General features: G+C 36.0%; 1 protein-coding gene across 17 annotated transcripts in view; it reads left to right on the top strand.

Annotated features, from left to right (window-relative positions):
- The window catches only part of DLG1 (discs large MAGUK scaffold protein 1), a 140547-nt gene that overhangs the window by 110816 nt on the left and 13347 nt on the right, over window positions 1-16384 (top strand). For 10 of the 17 annotated variants that reach the window (XM_063166966.1, XM_063166958.1, XM_063166955.1 and 7 more), the window contains 4 exons: window positions 3228-3342; window positions 9690-9866; window positions 10647-10713; window positions 15872-15905. In XM_063166966.1, coding sequence (XP_063023036.1) covers window positions 3228-3342; window positions 9690-9866; window positions 10647-10713; window positions 15872-15905 — 393 coding nt within the window. Of the gene's footprint in view, window positions 1-3227; window positions 3343-9689; window positions 9867-10646; window positions 10714-15080; window positions 15181-15871; window positions 15906-16384 lie in introns of all 17 variants that reach the window. The other 7 variants (XM_063166956.1, XM_063166952.1, XM_063166963.1 and 4 more) reach the window with 2 other exon arrangements.

Genomic DNA, 16384 nt, shown 5'->3' with positions numbered 1-16384 from the left:
CAGTGGCAGTTTTCCTAAAATTGAGACCTTAAAAGTTGATTCTGAGTGAGGTTTCATTCACTGCTGTTGCATATACATCTGGCTTTGGAGCCTGACCAAATTCTTACTGAAAGTATTGAGAGGTCAGATTGTGTGGTTTTCTTTTGGCTTTGAATTTCTTTTTGTGTGGGTGTCTGTGTTTCTATGTACCACCATAGTTCTTATTAAAACAGTATTTCAGAATTTCAGTGTTTTGATGGGTGTGGAAATTGGAAGCATATTTGTAGATGGAGTTCCAGTGGCCAGCCTGCTTCATTTGGGTTAAAATCACTTTTATCTTTTCATTTAAACAGCTTATGCCCTTTCTGTTACCCTGATAACACTACACCAGAAATCAAATGCATTCCTTCCCTGCCAAGCTCTTCATTTCCTGTTGACCAAGAAAGCAGAGTGTCCTTTTCATCTTGTTCACTATGCCTGTTCCAGCTCTAAATTTCTGGAATGTTGACATGACAAAACTTTCTTTAAAAGTTAAATATTTATATGTGCATTGTATGATTTTGTCACAGCCAGGTGGGGTTTCTTGTGTTGTTCACTGTGATTTAGAGGAACAAATATCAAATTTGTCATACACTATATATGGCTATTATGCATAGCATAAGAAAGAAAGGCATTGTAAAGAAAATAATTCTCTAGCATATATGAGAATCTAGGCATGATAAGCTGAAGGAAAGAGATTGAAGATGCAAAAGACACTTGATATCCAACTCTTCTTAATCACAGAGATAGAAATATAACCTGTCCTAGACAAATTATAACCTCTTATAGATAAATCAGCAGAGCTCACACTTTGCTTCCTAAAGCTGATGTTGAACCAACCCTACTTTGTCAACAGGGCACAGGTGCTGATCCTTTGCATATCAGACTAACACTGCTTTTCTGGTGCTATCAAGAGTCCTGCTGCTGTGTTATTTTCTGCCCCCAGCATTAGTTTCAGTAGCACTATACCTAATACCAAGGTTTCTTTTTTAAAAGCCTGTGTACTTTTTAGCTCTAAACCAAATGATGGTGAGAATTCTATTCATCCTGTTCCTCCCAAAACCTTCTGTTAAGAGGAAAGTAACTCAAATTTTAGCTAGCTCTACATCAGTAGAGCTTACCAGATTCTGACTGCACAGTGCTTAAGCTTCTCCTAAATATGAAATTTCTTGGCACTCCTTTTTGAACATAAAGCCTTCTCAGTCCCAGCCCATTAGTTTCCTTTTTTTGCTTTATTCATATGGCAGGAGCCTCTCTGGTGAAATTATTCTCCTCCTTACTCCTACAGATGTCCCTGTCACTCATTCAGCACTTACTTCCCAGGAGTTCTGATGAGAAAAATTAAATTAGTTCAGGAAGCTGCAAGACCAGCAACCTGCAGATGAAATATAGGATAGAGTCAAGCAATACTGGCAAATGGCCTCTGTGGTAGCTCTCTTATATCGATGTGCTGCATAGGAGGAAGTCTGATTCTTCGATAAAATGATACGATACAGAAATTTGTATTTTTTCCAGTAGCTATTGCAAAGAGCTGCAGATTTTTTTAGTATTGAACAGGCTGTAGCACAAGAAAACACTGGGATTATCTGATCTTTTTCATGCTTACTTTCCTTTCACACAGGGGCATACAAAAATCTTTTAGGTTTATAGTTTCTTGGTTACTAATGAGTAAATTGAGGTGACTTACCCAAGGCCCTGCAGGGCAGCAGTAGCACAGCAGGAGTGGGCTGTTCTCTCACTGCATCTGAGCCCTTCCCCTAAAGAATGCTGCTTTCTAAAAAATGTTGATATCTCACATTCCTCTTTGGTTACTGTCCTGTTATCTTACATTCTTTTGTTATTAGTGATAGCATCAGTAGTGGTGGAAATAATGGTTTTGATTCTCTTGTCAAACAACCTCAGCAGTTTGGTTTAGTGCTGGTAAAGTGTTTGATCTGAACTTCACTTGTAAACAGACACTTGGTGCTATTTTAAAACCTAGGGTATCTTAAAAGCTACTGGCTTTTGCTTATAAAGGACAAAAGTTAGGGTTATTGAAGAGACTCTTCATGTTGTCATAATCTGGATAGGGTTAGTTATAGATGCTGTCCGTGCTCACTGTATGAGTATGTGGGGAGAAAGGGCTGCAGAACATAATATGATAAAACATTCACAGTTTTTAGATGGCTGTTGAAGGAACCTTTGTTTAGACATTTTCTCAAGACCTTTATTTTAGAGTCCTTTCTCAGTCATGCACTTCCTGAATAACCTGGTGCCCACGGGGAGTGAGGGTGCAGCTCGGGAGAGAGCTCAGTGCCCGCTGCAGCAGCTGCTCGCGGCACACACGCCCTGGCTCTGCCAGTGTTGACTTATTATAATCTGGCATCACGTGGTCTCCTGGGGAAGGTGGTGGCTGCACAACATTTCCTTTGACTAGGAAGGGTTTACAAGTGGATCTCTTGATCCTGAAGTCCAAACTATTCAGCTGAAGGAAAAACTTATTTGCTCTGAGTTCGTATTTTATGCTGACGGCATGTAAGTACCTCACTTCAGGAGATGTTTGTCCTGAAGAAGCAATTACTGTTTTCCTGGCTGCCTTTGTAGCTAAAATCAAATGCATTTAGCATAGTTTTATTAGTACACAGTGCTGCTTAAGAACACAATCCGTTTTTCCAGGATTAACATTGGACATAATTCTGTGGGGGCAATTTGAATCTCAAATGCCGTTTACAAGTGGATTGAAATTCATGCCAGAATTCTGGATATTTTTTTTACTTTCCTGAGCTTTCAGAGGAATATGGTCTTATTTCAGAAGATGTTTTGCATATTTCCCACCTTGTAGTGTTAAATTCTTTATCTCAATCAAATCCAGTCATTTTGAAGTACAGACATTTTTCATTTCTATTTCTTAACATTTAAAATTTAAAAAATGTAGTTCGTGGTTATAAACATATATTTCACATATATGTTCTGAAGTTTCCTTTCTGTCATGGGTTAAAATTATTCTGTAACTGCCTTTTTATTACTATGAAGTTGATAATTATTAGTAGAAATATTTGTCTTCATTTGAAAAAAATAGTTACTGTGAACTATAGATTATAATCACAGAATTTTGAAGTATAATATTCTTGTATATTTTCTTTGTCTAATCAAAATTATTTCAGATTTTCTTTCCATTTAATTGCTGAAATTTGGCAGGAAATTAATTGCCATGCCTGTCTTTGTTACAGAATACAGTCGTTTTGAAGCTAAAATCCATGATTTACGGGAGCAGATGATGAACAGTAGCATTAGCTCAGGATCAGGCTCTTTGCGAACCAGCCAGAAGAGATCCCTCTATGTCAGGTAATTATCTTTTTCATAGCATTGCTACTGGGTTTTCCTGCTTTCTCTAGACTTACTATTTTGGTGTTTGGTTTTTGTACAATTATTTACCAAGTATTAATAAAGGGATACTTATAGGCAAATATAATAAAAATAAAGCTGTATTTAGACTGATTAATGTAATATAGCTGAAAAAGTAGTAATATCCCTGAGAACTCTATATGAACTTTGAAGAATGGTGCTATTGTTTCCTTTTTGTCCTTTGATTTGAGAGAGATGATAATCCTTCAGCAAGAACATATATTTCTTCTTTAAGTCAGTGTATGTGAAGTCTTAAAAACTTAGTTCAGTTTGTGGTTTTGTGACAGCAGTCTTCATATTCTCCCTCGTTCAGTACTTGAGTTCAAATTTATAGTCTTCTCTTTCTTAATGTTTGACAGATTTCCATCTTATTTCCTTCAGATTACTTTAGTTGTTTTCTTGGCTTCATTGAGGAACCTTATTTCTCTGTCCGATTGAATTTTGTTATGGAATATTTTTCCATGGTAACCAAGAGAGAAAATGCAAAGCAAATGAACTGAGTATAACTCATTAATTTATTCATATCAAATTAAACATAAAGGAGGCTGAAAGGAAGTGGAAACATAAGAGCGTGAAGCAGATGAGAAAATAGGTGGTTTCACAAGGAAATTATGGCAGTGTGCAGCTTATTCATGTGTCACTCAACTCCTACATCAGTTACCGTGTACTGATAAAGCATAATGTTTCAAGTATGGAACGTGGGTAAAAGGATTGCATTTTTAAAAATAAATTGGGTTTTGAGTTCTTCAAATCAGCTCATCTCTGGATTGAGTCAGTAGCCTCTTGGTAGGAGCCAGAATGTTTCAATAGAGCAGGTAAGCCTTCAAGTAGTTCTGGTGTTTGGGTTAAACGTGATTTAAAATGTTGTAGGACCTCACCGGTTTACCTCCAAAAAGTAAGCAGGTTCAGGTGCTGTTGACTTTTCCCATCCAAAGCAGATGGTGCTTTGTTCATGGTGTATTCTGTCTGCTGAGCTGTGGGAAGGGAAGCAAGTCATACACCAAGCAGTTCCCTGAGTAATTCCATTGATACTGAGGAAAATCATGGTCCTTTGTTAACTATTTCTGAATGCTTGACACAAATGTAGCTAAATACTCACAGGGCTTCTGTTTAGCTTGACTCTAACAGGTAGTTTCTGTGTTTTGACCTGTTGTTTCAGTAGCTGGATTCTGTTTTCTCAGATCTGAGCCTACATTTTTTTTCTTCTTCTGTTTGCCCTAAATATTTTGGGGGGTCAAAATTTAAATCTCTAAAAATAAATGGCTTAAATAGTAAAGGTCAGTGCTTAATACCACAGTTATCCATATCTTTGAATTTCCACAGGTAGGTAAGTGTACATATGGATATTGTGCCAAGATCTTAGTTTCCATAATCCCAAGATCTATTGCTTTAGCTCTCATCATATACCTAAGCCCAAACTATTCCACATGCTTTTATTTTGCTTGGTCAGCTATAGCCTGATTAGGTTCTAAACCCCTTATGCTCATGTTCACATATCTGATATTTTGAGCCACTGACAAGCAGTTTCTCTTTATGTAGCTTTTATTCTGCTGATGGAAGTTGTTGAGCTTTTGACTTTGCCAGCTGCTGCAGAACTTGCAGCCTTCTCCAGGCTGCTGGCAGGAGCCTTGTGGGAACTGGTTTCACTGAAAGTTTTTGAGGCTCAATATTCAGTGTTGGTATAAGTCTGTGCAAATATCTAAAATGCAAAAATTTCTCAACAAAAGTGCTTTTCTACCCACATCTCTTTACCGAGGGTGCTGCTAGGGCTTTTGGGATCTGCTTGTGTCATCACACCAAAAGCTGCCAAATACTGGGAGGCAGCTTAGTATGCACAGAAAGGGTTCTCATCTGTTCTGTCTTGTTTCTGATGTAATTTTGACCCCATTGAAATAACTTTTATGAATATTTTCACATATTGCTAGATACTGACAGAACATGTTACTTACCCACTTTATTTCTTATTATAAGTCACTCTGGTATAGTCATACTGTACTTTTAATTAAATTCAAAGCCAACTTTAATAACTTCAGATATATTTTTTCAATAGTGCTGGGTTTTGGATATGCCTTAAAGGATGCCAGTTATGTAACAAAATGCTGAATTGAATGGTAAATCCACCAGTAAAATGTTTATAGGCATTCAATCACAATTTCAGAAAAGCTATTAAATAAAAATACCATGAAAATCATCTCTGCTGCTTTCTCAAAATCAAATTAATAAAATAAAATCAGATAGATCATTGTATCCCTGTAAACATATCTTTAAAACTAGTCTGCCTGTAAACAGCATTTTTGGTATTATGTAATATTAAGGAAAAGGCAATTGTATTTGCCCAAAAATACAATTTGGAGTAAAATGGCAGATTTTTCTTTGTAATTGTATCTATATCAAAAAATGATGCACAGCAATTTGGAAAACAGCCCTTGGAGAGCAATCCAAATAGAGCAATTCAGCAGCAGCTGACTCCATTTGCATGTCCTACTGTCCCCCCCCACACCACTCCCCCTGTCCCCAGCTAATTCAGATGTACTGATGTGTCTTCTCTTATTTTGCTTTATATTTCTTCTGGTCTTTGTTCTGCAACAAATTTTCTTATAATGTTTCTGGGTTTGCATCTGATCTATGTCTATATAGATATATATGCTCACCTGGAGATTCAAAAAGCACATGTGAGATACCTTCATGGTATCAAGTTTCTGTGATAACACATGGAGTGAGAGTAAATCTGTTCCATATTTAATCTCATCTTCTGTGGCAAGTCTCAGTCTGCAATGTGTGCAGCATTCAAAATCAAAAATTACATTTACCTTTGTGCATTTTTCTGATCAGCACAATACGTTCCAAATTCAAACAATGACACTGATTTGTGCTTGAATCTCAGCAAAAAATGATTATGTCTCCAAGTTGAAGAAATGTAACAGTTTTACAATGACTAAGAAATTTGACCTAAGTCCTTTGGAAAAATAAGATCTGCTATTAGCAGCAGGCTAAGTGTACTTGTCTGCTGCCGCCTTTATGGTATTCTCAGAGTTCAAACAGTAAGTTTCAAACAACTTTCCCAAAAACTCAGAAAAAGAGAACCTCCTTTACAAGCTGACCTTCATTTATTGTGAAGTGGTAAAATTAATTATTTTTTTATGAAATGGAACATAGAGCTGCTTTTGCTGAAGGAATTCCTGGTTGCTTTGTTTATTGAAGAAATGCTTTGGTGGAATTTGGTCAGCAGCCTATGACACTGAAATTAATGAGTGTGGCAGGTAAAAAGATACTCTGGAAAATTTGGCTTTGTTACACAGCCATTACATTTTTGGCTTTGAAGCATAAACACTCATGAAATATGCAGCCTAATTTCAATTTCTCTAGACTTGGGGATGAAGGAGCTGAGTTACCTTTTCAGTGCTCCTGGGTTCCTGAGTAATGCAAAGTGAAATAAAAGAGAGGACTTCGTGCTTTCTCTAGAAAATATTTTTAAGACTTCCCATTTAAACTTAAATAGAACTTCACAGTAAATATCATGGATCTGCATTCAAAACAATAGTTGATGAGGATTACTAAATTTATTTTTAAGTTAATTTGTGTTTATAACTTACAATAAGTAAATGTATACATGGCATTTTTAATCTGTAATGAAAGTCCCCATGCAGGAAGTTAATAGAACCGTATTTTTTATATTCCAGCTTGTAGATAAATGCATCATCTGGGCTATGAGGTGCCTTCTTGGTTGATGATGTGCCAGGCATAGAGGAAAAGCCATGTTAGTCACTTGGAATCAAAAGACATTCTTGTTAATGCTCTTTGCTTTTGAGGTCATTTATAGGATCATTAGCAGTTTGTGGTACTCCTATAAATGTTAGCTGCATAGTTTTGTCACTATTATGTGACACCCTAAATGATCTTTTTATACAACTATTTTCATCAGCTTTGACTTTTTTGCCCAATAAAATTATTTTTCTTGAAGTGACTTTACCAGAGAAAATGTGTTTGATGAAACTGCATTTAATTGTGCAAAACCTGCTCTGTGTAACCATTTAGCTTGTGGGAAAAGCACATGTTGGCAATAATGGCTTTATCCATTTCTGCTTCCATTTCATTCCTGAGCATCTTTTCTCATGCAGTCAACATATATGTTAATGCTGTTAGGCCAAGCTCAGAGCTTTTATAAATTTATATGCAAACTCAAAAATAGAAGTAAAAAGTGGAGCTGGTGAAAATCATTGCTTGAATGCTAACAAGAAATCTCAGGAAATAAATGTCACGATGCATGTAATTAATTCAGTGAAAATGTATACAACTTGAATCTGCACTGAAAGTACATACTGGATTATGTGCAGTTTATTTTGAGATATGAAATTACATTTGTCCAGAGAGTTTCTTGAACAAACGTGTAGAATAAATATGGAGGAATAGCTACTTCCCATCTGTATCATTTTCTTACCTGCAATATTTTGGCTATGTAAAAAAAAAAAAGAAAAAAATTTCTGATTTTCAAAAAAATAATCAGGATATCTCTCTTAAGTATGCTGTGGAATTAACCCAAAATATCTTATTATGAAGGTTGCACTGCTAAGGAAGGTGGTATTTCAACCTCCAAGGTATTTCAAATTTGAAGGTCTGAATTTGCTTATAAACTTAAACTAAAGGTACTGCAGATTCAAGTATAAGGTTCTTAATCTCTATTTAAGTATGAGGCTCTTCAATATTTTGAAGCCCCTTAAAATTTTGTATTTTTTTAGACTTTCTAAAAATCTTCATTAAAACCTTTAATCCTTTAGGATTTTTTAAAAAAATATTTTATAGCCTAAGAAAGGTATGTTGTCTTAAGCAACTCTGGTTTTGCAATAGATGCTGAAAATGAATTGGTATGACAGAATATTTTGAGTTTTTTTCCCTGTAAACAACTAGTTATTGGTTATGAACACATACAGATCACTCAGTGCTTGAGGAAGCAAAATTCACAGAGCTGAAGAACATTTTGGAGCAAACAGGTTTTGACTTTCTGTGATATTAAAAATCTAGCAGAAAAAGGTATGTACGACCAGTGTTCAGAATGAAGAAACAAGCTGAATTTGGACACCCTTTTAAGGAAAATGACACCCTTTTAAATCATCACAGTGTGATCTCTTGGTACTGTTTTGGCTTGGTATCGAGTAAGTTGAATTCAGGTATTGTTCAGAAAGTGCAGCACTGACAGCACCTGAGCTGGCAGATTAAATAATGTTGAGGATTTTTTGAACTGTGTCATGCAAGCATTTATTTCACATAGGTGAGGTTCATGAACTATTTTCAAATGTGAAAGAAGTCCTTTAGAAGGCAGAACCTGAGCAGTATCTCTTGCTGTTTGCTAAGAGACTCCTGTCATCTTTCATTTCCATGTCCTCATTAAACCCTCAGCTGCGCCAGGGAGAAACAGACTGCAGATATCTTCATTTCCTCAGGGAACTTGTCCAGGTAGAAAATGATCCAAAAGGCAGAAAAGATATGACTTGTAAACTAGATCAGTTCCATATCATGGTGGACCATGTGCCTTTCCAGACAATTGTGCTTTCTTAAGCAAAAAGGGGAACAGGATTCAGTTGCATAAACCAGTGTTGCTGCCAGAGGCAATGTTAATAAAACTGTAGTCATGCAGCTGCTGCTCAGGTATTGTGAGTGCCTTTTATTTGAAAACTGGCTTACCTTAGGAAAAAGGGTGACATTCTCTCAAAAGGGTCAGGAAATTCCTAAAAGAATGTGCTTAAGGTTCTCTGCCTTTGGGTACTATGGTACAAAGTGGTGAGCAGATCATATTTCTAAGTTATTTTTCCTGTGAGCAGTATACTGATGATACTGACTTTTATTTTAAAGACAGTACTAAAATGTACTAAATAACTAAATAGTTTAAATTTATAACTTGATATGGAAGTGTACTTTACAGAATTTTGACCGTGCTCTATGCTTTAAATACTTGCTTATCATTTTTTATCCTAGGCTGACATATAACTTGCTCTGTGCAAAGTACTTATTGAATTGCAGTAGGTGTCTCCTGTAGAGCTTTTGTAAAGCACTAGAAGTTTGCTCTGGATCAAGTTTTTTCACATTCATTAAAGCTTAGAAGTGTGTGGGGGTACTGTACTACACATTCTGTGTGTGTATGAGAGTGTGTTCAGCCTTCTTGTAAGTACCTGTCAGAATGATGCAATCATTTATGAATAGAACAGGCAGCTTGCTTCTTATTTTGTGCTATTCATAGTCTCCTGGTTTTTCTTGCTTTTTTTCCTATGTTTAATTCTTTCTTTTCAATGTAGAGCTCTTTTTGATTATGACAAGACTAAAGACAGTGGCCTCCCAAGTCAAGGACTGAACTTCAAATTTGGCGATATTCTCCACGTCATTAATGCTTCTGATGATGAATGGTGGCAAGCACGGCAGGTAACTCCAGATGGAGAAAGTGATGAAATTGGAGTTATCCCAAGCAAACGCAGGTATGGCTCACTTCATTGACTTGGAGATGTCTGCTATTAAACACCTGATCTGATTAATACATATATTGTATATGCGTTTCTCTTTCATGTTAATTCTGTACCACATCAGCCACTTGTTTGATTCTTTTGTTTTTAAGTAATCTGTAGTAGAATTCTCATTGACTCAATGAAAAGTTCATTAAAATCCCATTTAGCCCTAGGAGCTTTGTGCTGGCATTAATAAAGGTGGTCCACATCCACCTCTGTTCTCACTGTAAGCTGTGGGTTTAATATCAGATAATTAACCATTTATGTATGAAAAGGTGCAAAGTGTGAATGAATTTTATTCAAGTCATGACACTATCATGAATTCTTTCTACCCAGAACATGGAAAACTGGAAAAACATTCTTTGGTAGCCAATGGAGACGAGGTTTTTGTTGGCATACTGGAGACTCAAATAAGAGTTTAGGTGCTCTGAATCTTAGTATCTGCTATTGATTGATAATTGAGGCTGTTCACTTACTATATTGTGTTTCCTCTTTGCACTCTCTGGATTTATTGAACGTGTATAGCCACAAAATACTTCCTCATAATTCCAAATAATACACTTCCAAATAATTCCACAGAGCATCTCTTGAGAAATAACAGTTTTCCATTAGCAGGCTTCCATTTTCTGAATGTGTCATAAGCAATAAAATAGTACAAAAGGTACGCCAATATGCTTCTGCTATAACAAGTGCTAACTTGAAGTTCTGCAGTTTTGCTGATTTCTGACATTTTTGTGTGTGTTTTTGTGGTAGAGTTGAGAAAAAAGAACGAGCCCGTTTGAAGACAGTGAAATTCAATTCCAAAACAAGAGATAAAGGGGTGAGTTAATTTAGTGTTATTACACCTGGCATTGTGATAGTAACATTTTTCTGTGATTTTGTGTGTGGAGAATCACTTTCAGATTTGAGTGAAAAGAGTAAATTCTGTCAAATAGAAATGAAATAATTCTGAGCACCAAAGCAGACTTTAATTGCCAAAACACTGCAAATTATTTAAAGGATTAGCATAGAAATATATATGCTTCCTAATACTGCAATGTAGCAGGAGCTCTATATCCTGACCAAGTATTGAATCGTGCCATTTCTAACAGCTCTGCACCAGATGTGATTTCTGTCACAGTACATGTGATGGGAATGAGTAGTGAGAAAGAAGTGAGGCTACTTAGGTAGTAAGAGGAATGTTTGCAGCCAAAATTATAGCCATTTCATAATGGCACAGCAGCCAAATTTTTTTATTGTTTTGAGGGTGAGGCTTTTTTGCAATGTTTTGGCTGTGCTGAAATTTGAGAAACAATTCTACAACCTTACCATTTCTACCAGTACTATGTGACTAGTAAATTCAAGACTTAGGCCTGTGCATTTTAGATGTAAGAATTAATACATCTAAAATTAAATTAATAATATATTGACATTTCAAAAAATCTGAAGTGTGCTTTAAGCTCCTGAGAAAGCTATTTCTTAAATAGTGATTATATTTTAATTGCACTAATGCTGTAGCATTGGTTAGTCATTATTGTAATGCTCAAGTGCATTTTAGTAATTTATTTCAGTTACAATGTTTTCATAACTTCAGAAAGCACATCAAATATTAAAGCCTCTGTATTATATCCTGATAGTAGGACTGCAAAGTATAAAAACTCTAAAATTCATATATACGTCCCTCTGCTACATGGCAAACGTTTGTTATTAATGAAATGTCATGTTTTTGCCCTATAAGTGTTTACTTAAAAGAAAATTAGTATCTCTAACTACTTCCTGACTCACAATTATGGTACTGCCCTGGAGATTTACTGGATTATTGGCAGTATTCTTCTGTTTTGGTGCTTTTGTAGCTTGGTATTGGAATAAAATATTATCAAGTGACATGGTAATTTGAGTTTGCTTTTTAGAAGTCATATAAAGAGAGGCTTAAATACTTCAGATTCTTTTCAGTACACTAAGGAATTCTTCAAATGTTACCATGTTCTTTGAAAGATAATTGCATGGTTTTAGAGGGTGTCTACCAATTAACTGCAAACAGTTAATTACTGATGTGTTTGAAGTAGCTTTGTGACAAAAGCAGAGTTGGTGCACAGTCCCTGTGTACTAAATGAGCGCCAAAGAAATGCATGGAATACTGAGTGGAAAAGCAACTACGCTTGCCATTGATGTAGAACTGCAGTTCCTTTTCTGTAGTAACATTTCATTTTGCAAACACTTACACTGTTCACAGTCTCTTGCTTCAGCTGTAAATGTTTTAACATCAGTTTCTCCTTGAAGTATTCCTTCTGTATTTTCCCAGTAAGTTGACTGCACCATACATGTCCTCATGGACCATGTGCCTTCCTGTGTCTGTGTGTGCTAATTCTCCATAAACAAGATGAAATACCAATTTTATACAGTTTTTGAAAATTTCTACATTAAGACCTTGAAGAATCTTAGTGATGGCTAACATTAAAATCCATGTTCCTTTCATTGTAAGGAAACCTAAAAAATCTGGAGCAAAAATGGTTACATTTTATTCTTGTTTGTTCCATTCATATACACATTTATCTTATTTCTGTGCTGCTTCTGATTTAATATATTCTTGCTTGTAATGACTGTCAATGATTGCCAGTGGGCTTATGAAAAATTTGATGCAATTACTATGCATTTTCAACTAATAAGCAAATCCTTCTACCTTTTTCTAATCATGATATCTTTCAAAAGTAGTCTTTTGGCTAATCTTTTATGTGAAATCAGTATAGTATTACTTTTATTTTCTCTTTTGTTTTGGCAATGGAACTGACTCTGACCATTATACATGCAGTATATAAAGTTTCATATTAGCTCAGGAAGACTTACTGTACAGAAAGTTAAAATAATTGTTATGAAATATTTTCAAAACTATTATGAAGAACTTGATTATATTTTATGAAGCACAGTAAATCAGCTAGTCCTTTTATTTTAACTGTACAGATTCCCCATTCTCACCACCTCACCTAAACTGAACCATTTTAGCTTTATCACATTTGTCTCCTTTTACCAAACTGATGGACTTGCCCAAATGAAACAATTAGAGATGTGAGTTTTTATTTTTTGGATTTACATTACAGTATTTTTCAGTATACTCAGGAAGGATCTCCTTTGGGCATATTTCTTTGTTGTCCTTATTCTCTAGATTACATTACCCTTTCTGGTTGTGAGAAATTATTTGCACTGAATTTGACTTCTGTTAGAGAAGGTGAAGAGGACCATAAGATAAAAATTTGCCTGTGCCAAGTATGGTTCCTGCAGGCATATGATTGGCTTGAAACTTCATCTTTTGTCCATGTGTCAGATTGATAATCTACCAGTTTTTACAGTGGAACAACAGTTTTAGTCGAATCCAGATGCAAGGCAATTAAAGGTTTTATGGATTTTCTCCTTAGTACAGTATTGTTATTTCCAGCGCTCAATGTCACTGATTGTGCTCCCATGGTACCATGTGCCCCTTTAACACCTTGTAATTTTAAGTAAGGTTTTAAAAACATTGGTAATGGAAATATCACTGGAAGTTTAAGTATCTGCTATTGCCAAGCACGTCTGGCCAGAAGGATTGTCAGTCCTGTAGCAGGATGCAGCTTTTGTGTTGCACTGTAGGAAAGGAGCACAAATACAGGCATTCTCTTTCAATTGTACCAAAAAATGTGGCCCATCATTTGAAAAAGCTTTGTCCTGTTTGATCCCTACTTGTTACTGTCATTCATTCCATACTTAATGCTGGTAGAAAGGATAACATGCCTTTTTGCAACTCCATTGCATATAACAGAGGAATGTGAGCTCACATTGGCTGAAGAAAGACAAACAATTACTTGAAAGCTAACATGCTACAAGTTTTAGAAACACTTGTTAATAGAGTCTAGAATGCATGACTTTTTTACCATACCTTTTAAAAGATGTTTCTGTGGCGCTTTTCTTACTTCCTGCTGCACATAGGCTCTGCTTAGCTTAGAAATAAATAGTCCCCTACGGCAGAGGGTCTCAAGACCAAGTTGGGTGTTTTCCTATTTTACCATCCTTTCTACTGTAGTTTTTTTCTGCTAACCAAATGACAAAAATATGGCAAATTTTATGTCTTTGCAAAACTGGTAAGATGAGTCACTCATGCCTAAAGATGGAAAGGAATTTCTGCTGATTTTAAGTTAGCTGTATTAGCTCTAGTTAATTACAATTAAAACATTACTGATTTATTTATACTTAAAAGTTTTTGTATTGACTTGGAACATCAATGACTTGGAACATAAAGGTGCTGTAGTCACATGATGTCTTCAGCAGAAGATATGACAGATATTAGTAAAATCTGTGCTAATTACATATAGACATACATATATAGGAATGAAAATGCATTGATGCTCTCCATCACTTGGACAAGCAGCACAAAAATAGTTTATATTCATATGGATGTAAATATCTATGTAAGTAACTCTAGAAATGTTTGTAGCAACTGAGATGCAGAAATTCTTCAGCAACACAAGCAGTTAATGTCACAAGTTGCTGAACATGATCCTTGATATATACAGGGTTTTTCATGTGGTAATTATAAGTACACTCTTGAAAAACATAATTGCCTCAATAAACCAAAGAAATTAGCTTGTCTTTTCAAGTTAATCTTCGTATTAGGATGCAAAATTGCATAGAACAGAGTAAATCCTTTCAGTGAATTTGCAATGAATTGCAATAGTAAAACACTGATACAAGTTTTGGACTTTTTTTAGTTGGATGGTAACACTGCCCAATACTTTTGATGTTTTGTTATAATATCACTTGTTAGCAGAAGCTTCAGCTTGGTTTTTTGGTTTTTTTGTTTTTTTTTTTTAATACTGTAACCCCTAAATGAGATAATATAAGTGGTTTAATTGACTTTGAGTCATTATGGTTTGGCCACCTTACAGCAGCCTAGTTTTCCACTTCTTTTAACACTCATAGCACGCCTGCATTTGTGAAATACAGGTCAGGCTCTATAGCGTGAACCAGTTTTCTCACTACTAAGCATGTGAAACATGGAGGATCTGAGCAAAGCCATGATCCCAGTCTCTGTTTCTAGTGAGCTGAGCAGATGAGTGTTAAGCTGAGATGTGCGCTGCATAATGTGGTTGTAGGAGTCAGCTTCCGCAAAGCTGCTGCTCTGGGCCTTTGTTCACACAGACATTAGACATCCTTTGTTTTGCCCCTCCTTCTCTTCTTCAGCAGTCATTCAATGACAAGCGTAAAAAGAACCTCTTTTCCCGAAAATTTCCCTTCTACAAGAACAAGGACCAGAGTGAGCAGGAAACCAGTGATATTGACCGTAAGTATGTGGCATTCCATGGAGAGCGAAGCACAGTAGAAGGGCCTGCTAGACTGCACTAGGGTGTTACCATGGAGACAGTTTCATGAGCTGCAACAGGCTGAGGAGCTCCTGGTGCCGCTGGCAAACCAGGCTACAAAACCAGGGCAAACCTTTGTTTGCTGTGAAAATCAAACTTAACACAAGAGTATCCCAGTTTGGAGTAAACTGGGCAATACTGTTGGCTAGCTGGAGGAGATAACTGCCTTCCAGTGCTGTCAGTGATGCTTCCCTGTTTGTGACTTGGAGGAGAAAGCACAGTATTCATGAAAGTATAATGGAGCTTACCAGCTTCTCAAATCAGTCCCTTTAGACTGGTTTATCAAAGTCATTCATTCTAATTGGATTTTCCTAATGAAGAGAGGTTACTCTGATTTTCATTGTTCTTGCCAGCAGTTAAAAAAAGTGTATTCTCAAAACGGAGTTGCATACATTTGCTAATTCAGAGCAGGTTCAAAACAAACTGTGTTCTCTGCCATTTGCATTACTGATTGCACTTCATGTGCCAGTCAAGTCAAATTCTATAGACTCATTTTTCCCTGTGATGCTCTAGGAACTGTCTCCTGTCGTAGCGCCAATTTTATATATTACTGACAATTATTTTCTTTGTGATTGTCTTTTTATTGCTTGCCCTCTGGGGACTACTCTGCAGGAGGTCCCTGACGACATGGGATCAAAAGGCCTGAGTAAGTGATCAAAATACTCCCAAGTTATTTTAACCTCCATCTGAAAAATTACCACTTTTTTTTTTTTTGGACAGATCTCTTTGAGATTGGTGCTCCACTGGCATAAGGAGGTTAACTAAAACTGGTTCATAAGCTTTTCCTAGTTTGTAATCTTTTGGATATTTTGCTTTCAGGAACATGTAAAGTTTATGTGACTGTCACATTAGATTTTTTTTTGTTTTCAGAAGCTTACCACTGCTTTTTTGTTTGCCCTTAACAGTACTGTGTTTTTAATTTGGTGATTATTTTTTAATGTTACTTATCTCTTGTCCTCGTATTTTTATTTATTTAAAAATAACCTTATGGCTCTTTCCAGTAATAGTACCGCCATTGCCGTGCTACTTTAACTAGTAACAGTTTTCACTCCTCTCTCTAGGGTTCTGATGTTTACAGCTACTTAAAGCAAACAGAACTTTTCCTTAACAAGTGCCAGGAGAGTT

The sequence above is a fragment of the Melospiza melodia genome, chromosome 12 (genome assembly GCF_035770615.1).
Source record: "Melospiza melodia melodia isolate bMelMel2 chromosome 12, bMelMel2.pri, whole genome shotgun sequence".
Lineage (NCBI taxonomy): Eukaryota > Metazoa > Chordata > Aves > Passeriformes > Passerellidae > Melospiza > Melospiza melodia.
The sequence above is the reverse complement of the archived record's forward strand: the minus strand, read 5'-3'. Positions and strand labels throughout refer to the sequence as shown.